Genomic DNA, 14,607 nt, shown 5'->3' on the forward strand with positions numbered 1-14,607 from the left:
ATATAAATATATGTTCAATGTTACCAGTGAGGGTCTTCCAGTGGTACACACACAGAGACACACAGTCTGACTGGATACAGTTTATTTACACAACGAGTGCAGATTAAGAATGAACATCAACATTGACAAACAGCAGGGTTGGGAGTGAGGGATAAAAGCAACAAGCGGGATTCCCTAGAAAATATATATACATAGTAGAAAAGTATTGTGCTGTTGTTGTTTTTTGCAGTTACATTTTTAATGATTTTTTTATGAAATGGAGCGATCCCTCTCAAGTCTCTGTAAAAGTTGGTCCCATGAGCCAGGAAAGATCATGTGTGGTGTAGTAGCCTAGGTGCCAGACTTTCTGCATTCAAGAACACTACATCCTTTACCTTCACCTTGACAAGATCACAACAAAGGAGTCAGTTGGCTATAAAGCAGAAACAGACTGGGACTTTTGGATGGTCAGGCAAGGATAAGACAGGGACCTTTATTTTAGGGTAGTATGGGGTATCAACTCCTGTCCTCGAGGGCCACAGTGTCTACTGGTTTTCATACTTCTCTTTTAATCAGAGACCGATTGTTACCTGGGAAACCAGGTGTGTGTGCACTCTGCAGCCAATCATTATCAGTAACATTAAACGATCAATCAAGTGCCAGGGAGAAAGGAAAACCAGCAGGACTGAGGAACTGGAGGGCCTGAGCTTTGAATAAACCCTGTTGGAGGTTAAAGGTATTAAAGGTAGTAAATAGTAAACATAGTCAATGTAGTGAACGTAGCGAGCGCTGTACACGTTTCACTGTCACACAGCAGCATACGGAGAAGAGGGAACCTTGTAGGAGTGAGCTTTTCGAACACTATTCTCAAGTGTTCAATTCTGGCACCTTACAGCTGGACAGGAGTGGGTTAAGAACCCTTTGTGATGTCGTTATCAATTAGAATTGGTTGGAATGTTCAACAAGAAGAAACTCTTCAAACTTCTCCCCCTCCCTTCTCAATATCCTATGACAGCGATCATGTCATTTGCTGACATCATCACACAGCTTTAGAGACACATACTGTACATCACTAATACTAATTGGACAAAAAACAACTGTTTATTTTTGCTGTTCTGTTTTGCTTGTCATGTCTGCTATTAACTGATCAACTGGAAATGCTATGTAGCTATTAAATGACCAGACTGTGTTGCTACTTAATGACCAGTCACTGTCATCGCGTATCAAGTTCCTCCCTCTACCCGACCCCCTTCAACAGTCTTCGGGTTTAGAGGGCAGAAAGTCAAAGTGCATGGTGGGTTGCAGGTTGATTCCAGGGCTACAGTCCAGGGTTATGGGAGGGTTATAAACAGTTATAATCAGCGAAGAAGCTCCATAACATGTGAAAGTAACATAGAGGGGATGGGGGGTGGGGGCAGTGATGTCAGACCAGACAGGTGAGGTCACAGGTAATCTTGATGTCTGTCTTGCTATAGAGTTCAGAGTTCAGCTTCTCTCTGGTAGAGTCACTACTTCTGAGACCGGGTCAATCTCTCTCTCTCTCACCCCCTCCCTCCCCTCTCTCTCTCTAACTGCCTCTCTTTTTCCCCACGCTTCTCTCCTCTCTCTATCTCATTGTTATTCCCCTTTATCTCTCCCACCTAGCTTTCCCTCACCCCTCTCCCTCCCCTCTACCCTGTATATCTCTCTCCAACAGTATCTCTCTATCTCTCTCTGAGAGTTTAGCAGTGTTATTCAGTGTGGGTGGGATCACAGAAGAAGCGAGAGCTGCGTTTGGCCGTCCTGGCAGTGAAAGGGACGGTCTTCAGCACTGCAGACAAAAAACAGCCAATCAAAACACAGCACTAAACTACAGTGTGTGTGTGTGAGTGTGCGTGGGCGTACCTGTAATGATGTCCTCTATAGCTCCATCTTTGCCCTCGTAGACATGTCTGCTGTCTTTACCGCCCTGTCGCCTCCTCAGCTCTGTGATCAGGGACTCCTGCTGCCGCTGCTTTGGACGGTTGGACGGGGACTGTGTGTGTGTGTGTGTGTGTGTGAGAGAGAGAGGTAGAAATAAAGTAGATATGTGTTGGTGAATCAATGTATGTGTGAGGAAAGATGGGGAGCGATAAAGAGAGGGAACGAGAAAACATCAGTCCTTCCATTCCACAGAACAGACACTGGATCTGTGAAGTCAAGGTGATACTGTCATATCCATGGCGACAGACCGGCAGGCCTGTCTCCATGGTAACGGGGCTGTACCTTAGGCGCTTCCTGCTCCTGTTGCAGCTCCTCCTGCTCCAGCTTCTCCATCAGCGCCTGCTCTTGCCTCCTCCTCTGCTCATTCTCCTCCTCCGCCAGCTACACACACACACACATTAAGTTCAACTTTGACTCGCGTCTTTGTGTATACTGTAGCTATGCACGCACGCACACAAACACACACATTCTGCTCACCCTGTAGGCTTTGATGAATCGTACAAACACAGGGAAGAAGACAGAGGGAGGCATGGTCTTAGAGCTCTCCCCAAAGTGCTTCACCGCATCATCAAATGCATCCTGAGAACCATAACACAACCAGGATCAGAAAACAGGACTATGAAGGACCATGGTCACCACGGTCATATAACACTTTGATGTATCTGAGGTACCTGTGTGTGAATGTGTGTGTGTGTGAATGTGTGTTTTCTTGCCTGTGCGATGTGTGCATCCTCCTGTAGTTTCTGCAGGCGAGTCTCGTGTTTGCTGATGAAGTCTTTGAGGAGTGGGTTGTGGCCGTGCATGCTGTACTCCCTCCACGACAGATCCATACCACGCTGACACTCCTTCACATCACACACCACGTTCTCCAGGGACACTGACACACACACAATATAATAGGTTAGTTCCTTAATATCACACACCACGTTCTGCAGAGGAAGATAACTGTGACACACACCAAGACAAACAGACACACACTCACCTGCGGCAGCTTTCTCTACATAGTGCAGCTCATTGTAGAACAGAGCGACTCCGGGGTATTTCTCTCTCACCACGTTGGCTATGTAATGCAGCAGGGTCTGCTTTCTGTCGGTAGTCTTAGTCTCCAGCAGCTAGGAGGAACACACACATTACCTTTTGGTGTGTATTTGACATTCAAAAGTGTAAATCAAGCTTATTATGTGTGTGTTACGTATCACAACATATGTATATTAGGTAGTGTGTGTTAGAATCAGAAGGTTGGTATTACATATAAGAAAGAGTGTGTAGGGTAGTGTGTATTAAAAGAGTGTGTTGGGTAATGTGTATTAGGTATAAGAAAGAGTGTGTTGGGTAGTGTGTACTGGGTATTAGAAAGAGTGTGTAGGGTAGTGTGTATTAGGTATAAGAAAGAGTGTGTAGGGTAGTGTGTATTAGAAAGAGTGTGTTGGGTAGTGTGTATTAGGTATAAGAGAGAGTGTGTTGGGTAGTGTGTACTGGGTATTAGAAAGAGTGTGTTGGGTAGTGTGTATTAGGTATAAGAAAGAGTGTGTTGGGTAGTGTGTATTAAGTAATAGAAAGAGTGTGTTGGGGAGTGTGTATTAAGTAATAGAAAGAGTGTGTTGGGTAGTGTGTATTAGAAAGAGTGTGTTGGGTAATGTGTACTAGGTATTAGAAAGAGTGTGTTGGGTAGTGTGTATTAGGTAATAGAAAGAGTGTGTTGGGTAGTGTGTATTAAAAATAGTGTGTTGGGTAGTGTGTATTAGAAAGAGTGTGTTGGGTAGTGTGTACTAGGTATTAGAAAGAGTGTGTTGGGTAGTGTGTACTAGGTATTAGAAAGAGTGCGTATTAAAAATAGTGTGTTGGGTAATGAGTATTAGAAAGAGTGTTGGGTAGTGTGTGTGTTTTACCAGGTCTAAACTTTGCAGCTTGAATCCGTACACCGCTCCTCTCTTACTGCTGTTCATATAGTTCCCCAGAGCCAGGATAATCTGAGAAACACACACACACACAGTTACAACACTGATACTGAGACAGAGAGACAAAGACAGAGACAGAGATACAGAGACATACAGACACAGAGAGACAAAGACAGAGAGACAGAGACAGAGAGACAGACAGACAGACAGACAGACAGACAGACAGACAGACAGACAGACAGACACAGAGACAGAGATAGACCAAAAAGAGAGAGAGAGAGATAGTGAGAGAGAGACAAAGACAGAGAGACCAAAAAGAGAGAGAGACAGAAAGACTAAAAGAGAGAGACAGAGAGAGAGAGAGAGAGACAGCGAGAGAGACAAAAAGAGTGAGACAGAGCGAGAGAGAGAGACAGAGAGAGATAACACACTCACCTCTAGAATCTTCTTGAGTTTCTGGGAGGACTTGATGGACACAGAAGCAGCGATGATTGCGTGGAGTTGCTTTGGACAGAAACCAAACCAACAATCCAGTTATTATAGAATGTTATTATGTTATGTGTGTTATGAGTGGACCTGTAACATTATGTGTGTTCAGACAGAGTATATCACTGTGTGTGTGTGTGTGTGTGTGTGTGTGTGTGTGTGTGTGTGTGTGTGTGTGTGTGTGTGTGTGTGTGTGTGTGTGTGTGTGTGTGTGTGTGTGTGTGTGTGTGTGTGTGTGTGTGTGTGTGTGTGTGTGTGTGTTTGTCATTTTACTTGTGGACCAAGGAGATTAGTAAACCAAGGAGATTAGTAAACCAATGAGAATAGTAAACCAAGGAGAATAGTAAACCAAGGAGAACAGTAAACCAAGGAGAACAGTAAACCAAGGAGAACAGTAAACCAAGGAGAACAGTAAACCAAGGAGAATAGTAAACCAAGGAGAACAGTAAACCAAGGAGATTAGTAAACCAAGGAGAACAGTAAACCAAGGAGAACAGTAAACCAAGGAGAACAGTAAACCAAGGAGAACAGTAAACCAAGGAGATTAGTAAACCAAGGAGAATAGTAAACCAAGGAGAATAGTAAACCAAGGAGAATAGTAAACCAAGGAGAACAGTAAACCAAGGAGAATAGTAAACCAAGGAGAATAGTAAACCAAGGAGAACAGTAAACCAAGGAGAACAGTAAACCAAGGAGAACAGTAAACCAAGGAGAACAGTAAACCAAGGAGAACAGTAAACCAAGGAGAACAGTAAACCAAGGAGAATAGTAAACCAAGGAGAACAGTAAACCAAGGAGAATAGTAAACCAAGGAGAATAGTAAACCAAGGAGAACAGTAAACCAAGGAGAACAGTAAACCAAGGAGAACAGTAAACCAATGAGAACAGTAAACCAAGGAGAACAGTAAACCAATGAGAACAGTAAACCAAGGAGAACAGTAAACCAATGAGAACAGTAAACCAAGGAGAACAGTAAACATTTACATTTACATTTACATTTAAGTCATTTAGCAGACGCTCTTATCCAGAGCAACTTACAAATTGGTGCATTCACCTTATGACATCCAAGGAGATTAGTAAACCAAGGAGAATAGTAAACCAAGGAGAACAGTAAACCAAGGAGAACAGTAAACCAAGGAGAACAGTAAACCAAGTAGAATAGTAAACCAAGGAGAATAGTAAACCAATGAGAACAGTAAACCAATGAGAACAGTAAACCAAGGAGAACAGTAAACCAAGGAGAACAGTAAACCAAGGAGAACAGTAAACCAAGGAGATTAGTAAACCAAGGAGAACAGTAAACCAAGGAGAACAGTAAACCAAGGAGATTAGTAAACCAATGAGAATAGTAAACCAAGGAGAACAGTAAACCAAGGAGAACAGTAAACCAAGGAGAACAGTAAACCAAGGAGAATAATAAACCAAGGAGAACAGTAAACCAAATAGAATTAGGACAGGTGGGGACATTTGGCCGGTCATAAAAAGGAAAAAGGCTTTTTTAGGCTTAGGGGTTAGGTTTAGGGTTAGAATTAGGGGTTAGATTTAGGGTTAGAATTAGAGGTTAGGGTTAAAATTAGAGGTTAGGTTCAGGGTTAGAATTAGAGGTTAGGTTTAGGGTTAGAATTAGAGGTTAGGGTTAGAATTAGAGGTTCGGTTTAGGGTTAGAATTAGAGGTTAGGTTTAGGGTTAGAATTAGAGGTTTGGTTTAGGGTTAGAATTAGAGGTTAGGTTTAGGGTTAGAATTAGAGGTTAGGGTTAGAATGAGAGGTTAGGTTTTGGGTTAGAATTAGAGGTTAGGTTTAGGTTTAGAATTAGAGGTTAGGTTTAGGGTTAGAATTAGAGGTTAGGTTTAGGGTTAGAATTAGAAGTTAGGTTTAGGGTTAGAATTAGAGGTTAGGGTTAGAATTAGAGGTTAGGTTTAGGGTTAGAATTAGATGTTAGGTTTAGTGTTAGAATTAGAGGTTCGGTTTAGGGTTAGAATTAGAGGTTATGTTTAGGGTTAGAATTAGAGGTTAGGGTTAGAATTAGGGGTTAGGTTTAGGGTTAGAATTAGAGGTTAGGTTTAGGGTTAGAATTAGAGGTTAGGTTTAGGGTTAGAATTAGAGGTTAGGTTTAGGGTTAGAATTAGAGGTTAGGTTTAGGGTTAGAATTAGAGGTTAGGTTTGGGGTTAGAATTAGAGGTTAGGTTTGGGGTTAGAATTAGGGGTTAGGTTTAGGGTTAGAATTAGAGGTTAGGTTTAGGGTTAGAATTAGAGGTTAGGTTTGGGGTTAGAATTAGGGGTTAGGTTTAGGGTTAGGTTTGGGGTTACGGTTAGGGAAAATAGGACTTTTAATGGAAATAAATTGTTGGTCCTCAAAAAGTCATCACAAGTATAGTAATACATATATGTGTGTGTGTGTGTGTGTGTGTCTCTACCGGTGTGAGCATCTGTATGTTGTCCTGGAAGTTGCCCATGAAGGTGATGATGGACATGCGTTGGGCCAGTCTCTCTATGCGGCTGAACTGCAACATGAAGCGGTCCTCATCGCTCAGTGTGTCCACAGGCTTTCTGTCCCTCTCGTACTGCCGTAGCATCTTCACCTCGCCCTCAGTGGGGAGGAAACGCATCAGACACTCCACAAAGTCCACACGCACAGTACGCATGTCAAACCTATAAAGAACACACACAGTTTATATACCAGTACACACATTATACACTTCAGATACATCAAGCACTTACACCTTACATAGAGAGAGACAGAGAGAGAGGGGGAGAGAAAGAGTAGGAGAGAGAGAGAGAAATGGAGAGAGAGAGAAAGAGGGGGAGACAGAGAGCTATAATATTAGTGATATATAGTCTAGAAGTTAAAGGTCAGATGTTCGAGGTGACTTACGTCTGGATGGCCCGACAGATGAGTTCGGGCCCCTGGCCAGCCTTGCGGAGGGTGATGGCCAGGTTCTTGGCTCTGTTAGCCTCCAGCAGAGACACCCTGTTGGGACCCTTCTGAGGGGCCTTATGCCTGCTCAGAGTCACATCCACCGCTGGCCCCTGGGCCTTGGTCTTAAACATCTCCTCAAACTCCTCCACATTCAGCTCCTGGAGAGGACAGAGAACACACACACATACACTATATATACAAAAGTATGTTGACACACCAATTTTTCGGATGACTGCCTTGCCTAGTTCACCAATTGCTTTGCAGACAGAGTTCAGTGTGTCAAATCGGAGGGCATGCTGTCCGGTTCTCTGGCTGTCTCTATGGGGGTGCCACAGGGTTCAATTCTCGGGCCGACTCTTTTCTCTGTATATATCAATGATGTTACTCTTGCTGCGGGCGATTCCCTGATCCACCTCTACGCAGACAACACCATTCTATATACTTCCGGCCCGTCCTTGGACACTGTGCTATCTAACCTCCAAACGAGCTTCAATGCCATACAACACTCCTTCCGTGGCCTCCAACTGCTCTTAAACGCTAGTAAAACCAAATGCATGCTTTTCAACCGTTCGCTGCCTGCACCCGCACGCCTGACCAGCATCACCACCCTGGATGGTTCCGACCTTGAATATGTGGACATCTATAAGTACCTAGGTGTCTGGCTAGACTGTAAACTCTCCTTCCAGACTCATATCAAACATCTCCAATCGAAAATCAAATCAAGAGTCGGCTTTCTATTCCGCAACAAAGCCTCCTTCACTCACGCCGCCAAACTTACCCTAGTAAAACAGACTATCCTACCGATCCTCGACTTTGGCGATGTCATCTACAAAATTGCTTCCAACAGTCTACTCAGCAAACTGGATGCAGTTTATCACAGTGCCATCCGTTTTGTCACTAAAGCACCTTTTACCACCCTCCACTGCGACTTGTATGCTCTAGTCGGCTGGCCCTCGCTACATATTCGTCGCCAGATCCACTGGCTCCAGGTCATATACAAGTCCATGCTAGATAAAGCTCCGCCTTATCTCAGTTCACTGGTCACGATGGCAACACCTATCCGTAGCACGCGCTCCAGCAGGTGTATCTCACTGATCATCCCTAAAGCCAACACCTCATTTGGCCGCCTTTCGTTCCAGTACTCTGCTGCCTGTGACTGGAACGAATTGCAAAAATCGCTGAAGTTGGAGACTTTTATCTCCCTCACCAACTTCAAACATCTGCTATCTGAGCAGCTAACTGATCGCTGAAGCTGTACATAGTCTATTGGTAAATAGCCCACCCATTTTCACCTACCTCATCCCCATACTGTTTTTATTTATTTACTTTTCTGCTCTTTTGCACACCAATATCTCTACCTGTACATGATCATCTGATCATTTATCACTCCAGTGTTAATCTGCAAAATTGTAATTATTCGCCTACCCCCTCATTCCTTTTGCACACAATGTATATAGACCCCTTTTTTTTCTACTGTGTTATTGACTTGTTAATTGTTTACTCCATGTGTAACTCTGTGTTGTCTGTTCACACTGCTATGCTTTATCTTGGCCAGGTCGCAGTTGCAAATGAGAACTTGTTCTCAACTAGCCTACCTGGTTAAATAAAGGTGAAATAAAAAAAATAAAAAAAGTTCGGGCTAGACCCCCTAGTTCCAGTGAAGGGAAATCTTAACGCTACAGCATACAATGATATTCTAGACTATTCTGTGCTTCCAACTTTGTGGCAACAGTTTGGGGAAGGCCCTTTCCTGTTTCAGCATAACAATGCCCCCGTGCACAAATAGTGCCCGACCTCACTAATGCTCTTGTGGCTGAATGGAAACAAGTCCCCACAGCAATGTTCCAACATCTAGTTGAAAGCCTTCCCAGAAGAGTGGAGGCTGTTATAGCAGCAATGTTCCAACATCTAGTTGAAAGCCTTCCCAGAAGAGTGGAGGCTGTTATAGCAGCAATGTTCCAACATCTAGTGGAGAGCCTTCCCAGAAAAGTGGAGGCTGTTATAGCAGCAAATGGGGACCAACTCCATATTCATTTTGGAATGACATGTTCAACGACCAGGTGTCCACATACTTTTGGTCATGTAGTGTATGTTGCACACATTGTACTGAGGCAAATGTGTGTGTGTGTGTGTGTGTGTGTGTGTGTGTGTGTGTGTGTGTGTGTGTGTGTGTGTGTGTGTGTACCTGGAGGATCCTTTCATCGTCTATGTCGTTGAAGACAGTTCCGTTGATCTGACTTGGTTTTAGGGCCACCCAGTTAAACACTGGCATACGGAACTTAGTCTGGATAGGCTTCTTAATCTTCACAGCTAAAAAGAGACAGAGAAGGAGGAGGAGGAGGGAACGGAAGGAAGAGAGAGAGAAGGAGGAGGGAAAGGAAGGAAGAGAGAGAGAAGGAGGAGGGAACGGAAGGAAGAGAGAGAGAAGGAGGAGGGAAAGGAAGGAAGAGAGAGAGAAGGAGGAGGGAACGGAAGGAAGAGAGAGAGAAGGAGGAGGGAACGGAAGGAAGAGAGAGAGAAGGAGGAGGGAAAGGAAGGAAGAGAGAGAGAAGGAGGAGGGAAAGGAAGGAGAGAGGAGGAGGAGGGAATGGAAGGAGAGAGGAGGAGGAGGAAGGAGCAGAAGGAGGAGGAGGGAATGTAAGGAAGAGAGAGAGAAGGAGGAGGGAATGTAAGGAAGAGAGGAGGAGGAGGGAATGGAAGGAGAGAGGAGGAGGGAATGGAAGGAGAGAGGAGGAGGAGGGAACGGAAGGAAGTGAGAGAGGAGGAGGAGGGAATGGAAGGAGAGAGGAGGAGGAAGGAGCAGAAGGAGGAGGAGGGAATGGAAGGAAGTGAGAGAGGAGGAGGAGGGAATGGAAGGAAGAGAGAAGGAGCAGGAAGGAATGGAAGGAGAGAGGAGGAGGAAGGAGCAGAAGGAGGAGGAGGGAATGGAAGGAAGTGAGAGAGGAGGAGGAGGAGGGAATGGAAGGAGAGAGGAGGAGGAAGGAGCAGAAGGAGGAGGAGGGAATGGAAGGAAGAGAGAAGGAGGAGGAAGGAACGGAAGGAGGAGTAGGAGGGAACGGAAGGAAGAGAGAGAAGGAGGAGGGAACGAAAGGAAGAAAGAGAGGAAGAGGAGGGAATGGAAGGAAGAGAGAGAGAAGGAGGAGGGAACGGAAGGAAGAGAGAGAGGAGGAGGAGGGAACGGAAGGAAGAGAGAGAGAAGGAGGAGGGAATGGAAGGAAGAGAGAGAGGAGGAGGAGGGAATGGAAGGAAGAGAGAAAGAGGAGGGAAAGGAAGGAAGAGAGAGAGAAGGAGGAGGAAGGAGCAGAAGGAGGAGGAGGGAATGTAAGGAAGAGAGAGAGAAAGAGGAGGAGGGCATGGAAGGGAGAGAGAAGGAGGAGGAAGAGAGAGAGGAGGAGGAGGAAACAGAAGAAAGAGAGAAAGAAAAGGAGAAGCATCAGCAGCAGCAAAGTAAAATGTGAACACAACATGATCACATGACAAGACATCACCTCATCACATAATCACACAACATGATCACATGACAAGACATCACCTCACCACATAATCACACAACATGATCACATGACAAGACATCACCTCACCACATAATCACACAACATGATCACATGACAAGACATCACCTCATCACATAATCACACAACATGATCACATGACAAGACATCACCTCACCACATAATCACACAACATGATCACATGACAAGACATCACCTCATCACATAATCACACAACATGATCACATGACAAGACATCACCTCATCACATAATCACACAACATGATCACATGACAAGACATCACCTCATCACATAATCACACAACATGATCACATGACAAGACATCACCTCATCACATAATCATACAACATGATCACATGACAAGACACCACCTCACCACATAATCACACAACATGATCACATGACAAGACATCACCTCATCACATAATCACACAACATGATCACATGACAAGACATCACCTCATCACATAATCACACAACATGATCACATGACAAGACATCACCTCATCACATAATCACACAACATGATCACATGACAAGACATCACCTCACCACACGACACAGAATAACACAGGTATGAGAGAGGTACTGAGGAGGTGTACCATTATGAGAGATGTATGGAACAGACAGGTATGAGACAAGTACTAAGGAGAGGTGTGAGACAGGTACTGAGGAGAGGTGTGAGACAGGTACTGAGGAGAGGTGTGAGACAGGTACTAAGGAGAGGTGTGAGACAGGTACTACGGAGAGAGGCGTGAGACAGGTACTAAGGAGAGGTGTGAGACAGGTACTAAGGAGAGGTGTGAGACAGGTACTAAGGAGAGAGGCGTGAGACAGGTACTAAGGAGAGGTGTGAGACAGGTACTAAGGAGAGGTGTGAGACAGGTACTAAGGAGAGAGGCGTGAGACAGGTACTAAGGAGAGGTGTGAGAGATACTAAGGAGAGGTGTGAAACAGGTACTGAGGAGAGAGGCGTGAGACAAGTACTAAGGAGAGGTGTGAGACAGGTACTAAGGAGAGATGTGAGACAGGCATTAAGGAGAGGTGTGAGACAGGCATTAAGGAGAGGGGTGAGACAGGTACTAAGGAGAGATGTGAGACAGGCATTAAGGAGAGATGTGAGACAGGTACTAAGGAGAGATGTGAGACAGGTACTAAGGAGCGATGTGAGACAGGTACTAAGGAGAGATGTGAGACAGGTACTAAGGAGAAGTGTGAGACAGGTACTAAGGAGAGATGTGAGACAGGCATTAAGGAGAGGTGTGAGACAGGTACTAAGGAGAGATGTGAGACAGGTACTGAGGAGAGAGGCGTGAGACAGGTACTAAGGAGAGGTGTGAGACAGGTACTAAGGATAGGTGTGAGACAGGTACTAAGGAGAGATGTGAGACAGGAACTGAGGAGAGAGGTGTGAGACAGGTACTAAGGAGAGGAGTGAGACAGGTACTAAGGAGAGGTGTGAGACAGGTACTAAGCGTATGATCAGAGGGAACCTACAGAACAGCTTGAGTGACCCCTCTGAGAGCAGAACAGAGGAGAGAACCCGAGAGAATATTGAATTAGAACAAGAGAGAGAACGTTAGAATCAGAGACAGAGAACTAGAGAGAGAGAGAACTCAGGCAGTTTAAAAAGTGGTAGTTCAGAATACTCCAATCAGAATCAACTCCAGCGAAAAAGGGAGGCAGATCCCTAGTGTTCACACCAGGAGATCCTTATATAACTATAGAAGTACACTTCTTAAATCTCTCTTTGATACATGCGGCACACAGCTCAAACAAACACACACACACACACACACAGCCTTACCTGCCAGGCCGGAGTTAAAGATGACAGTGGGTGATCCACCACAGCCGGGGAGTGGAGGGGCGCATGGGGGAGGAGGGGGAGGCAGAGGACCGGAGGACTCCATGGAACATAAGGGGGGAGGAGGGGGAGGTGGGGGAGGAGGAGGAGGAGTAGGAGCAGGGTAGGGCCCGTTTGACACTACAGAGGAAGAAGAGAGAAGACTGAGAATTAACCAACCAGGCAAGAGAAGACAGAGAATGAACTTCTTTGGGACTGAGGGCAGTATTGATTAGCTTGGATAAAAAGGTGCCCAGAGTAAACTACTCAGGCCCAAAAGCTAGAATATGCATATAATTGGTAGATTTGGATAGAAAACACTCTGAAGTTTCTAAAACTGTTTGAATGATGTCTGTGAGTATAACAGAACTCATATGGCAGGCAAAAACCTGAGAAAAAAATCCAACCAGGAAGTGGGAAATCTGAGGTTTGTAGTTTTCAAGTCATTGCCTATTGAATATACAGTGTCTATGGGGTCATATCGCACTTCCTAAGGCTTCCACTAGATATCAACAGTCTTTAGAACCTTGTTTGATGCTTCTACTGTGAAGGAGGGGGGAATGGGAGCTGAATGAGTCAGAGGTCTGCCAGAGAGGCATGAGCTGATCACGCGTGCACCCGTGAGAGGTAGCTGCATACCATTGCATTTCTAAAAGACAAAGGAATTCTCCGGGCTGGAACATTATTGAAGATTTATGTTAAAAACATCCTAAAGATTGATTCTATACATCGTTTGACATGTTTCTACGAACTGTAATAGAACTTTTTTGACATTTCGTCTGAACAAGTGATTGCTCATTATGCATTTGGATTACTGGGCTAAACGCGCAAACAAAAATGTGGTATTTGGACCTAAATTATGGACTTTATCGAACAAAACAAACATTTATTGTGGAACTGGGATTCCTGGGAGTGCATTCCGATCAAGATCCTCAAAGGTAAGTGAATATTTATAACGCTATTTCTGACTTTTCTGACACCTCTCCTTCTTTGTAAAATGGATGGATGTTTTTCTGTGACTAGGCGCTGACCTAACATAAATCGCACGGTGTGCTTTCGCCGTAAAGCCTTTTTGAAATCTGACACAGCGGTTGCATTAAGGAGAAGTTTATCTATATTTCCATGTATAAAATTTGTATCTTTTATTAAAGTTTATTTATGAGTATTTCTGTAATTTGATGTGGCTCTCTGCACATTCACCGGACGTTTGTTTGAGACAATGCATTTCTGACCATAACACACCAATTTCAAATTAGGTTTTGGACATAAAAATTAACTTTGTTGAACAAAACACACATTTATTGTGTAACATGAAGTCCTGTGAGTGCCACCTGATGAAGATCATCAAAGGTTAGTGATTAATTTAATCGCTATTTCTGATTTTTGTGAGCCCTCTCCTTGGCTAGAAAATGCCTGTATGGTTTTCTGTGACTAGGCGCTGACCTAACATAATCGTTTGGTGTGCTTTCGCCGTAAAGCCTATTTGAAATCGGACACTGTTTATCTTTAAAATGGTGTAAAATACTTGTATGTTTGAGGAATTTTAATTATGGGATTTCTGTTGTTTTGAATTTGGCGCCCTGTAATTTCATTGGCTGTTGGCGATGTGGGACGCTACCGTCCCACATATCCCAGAGAAGTTCACTAACCAGGAGAGAGAAGACAGAGAATTAACCAACCAGGAGAGAGAAGACAGAGAATTAACCAACCAGGATAGAGAAGGCCGATTACAACTATTACATCAATTACATGAACAACGGAGCAATATGATAGGTCATAACTAACACTCACTGTTCCCTGGCATCCCTGGCATTGGTGGAGGTGGTGGGGGAGGGGGAGGGGCTGGCATCATCCCTAGTCCCGCCCCTGACAAACCATAGCCCACTGTCTCCGGACTGGGGGAGAGGGTCATGCCCAGGGTCAGAGAGGTGGAGGACAAGTCACCCACCCCTCCGTCCCCCTCGCCCCTCGCGGGGTGTAAGGTGCCCCCTCCCTGCACCACCAAGG

At 44.7% G+C, this 14,607-nt stretch overlaps 1 protein-coding gene across 2 annotated transcripts in view; it reads right to left on the bottom strand.

Annotated features, from left to right (window-relative positions):
* Nucleotides 1-65: 65 nt before the first annotated feature.
* The window catches only part of fmnl2b (formin-like 2b), a 25,554-nt gene continuing 11,012 nt past the window's right edge, over nucleotides 66-14,607 (bottom strand). Inside the window, exons 14-27 of one of the 2 annotated variants that reach the window (XM_052515604.1) lie at nucleotides 14,392-14,607; nucleotides 12,565-12,741; nucleotides 12,255-12,275; nucleotides 9,430-9,554; nucleotides 7,200-7,402; nucleotides 6,742-6,976; nucleotides 4,275-4,343; nucleotides 3,831-3,911; nucleotides 2,924-3,053; nucleotides 2,655-2,818; nucleotides 2,419-2,520; nucleotides 2,224-2,322; nucleotides 1,864-1,993; nucleotides 66-1,789 (exon numbers count right to left, since the gene is read on the bottom strand). The exon at nucleotides 14,392-14,607 is cut by the window's right edge and continues 121 nt beyond it. In XM_052515604.1, the coding sequence (XP_052371564.1) occupies nucleotides 1,710-1,789; nucleotides 1,864-1,993; nucleotides 2,224-2,322; nucleotides 2,419-2,520; nucleotides 2,655-2,818; nucleotides 2,924-3,053; nucleotides 3,831-3,911; nucleotides 4,275-4,343; nucleotides 6,742-6,976; nucleotides 7,200-7,402; nucleotides 9,430-9,554; nucleotides 12,255-12,275; nucleotides 12,565-12,741; nucleotides 14,392-14,607 (1,832 nt within the window). In that variant the 3' untranslated portion in view covers nucleotides 66-1,709. The remainder of the gene's footprint in view (nucleotides 1,790-1,863; nucleotides 1,994-2,223; nucleotides 2,323-2,418; nucleotides 2,521-2,654; nucleotides 2,819-2,923; nucleotides 3,054-3,830; nucleotides 3,912-4,274; nucleotides 4,344-6,741; nucleotides 6,977-7,199; nucleotides 7,403-9,429; nucleotides 9,555-12,254; nucleotides 12,276-12,564; nucleotides 12,742-14,391) is intronic. The other variant, XM_052515605.1, reaches the window with a different exon arrangement.

This window comes from Oncorhynchus keta, unplaced genomic scaffold (genome assembly GCF_023373465.1).
Source record: "Oncorhynchus keta strain PuntledgeMale-10-30-2019 unplaced genomic scaffold, Oket_V2 Un_scaffold_29839_pilon_pilon, whole genome shotgun sequence".
Taxonomy (NCBI): domain Eukaryota; kingdom Metazoa; phylum Chordata; class Actinopteri; order Salmoniformes; family Salmonidae; genus Oncorhynchus; species Oncorhynchus keta.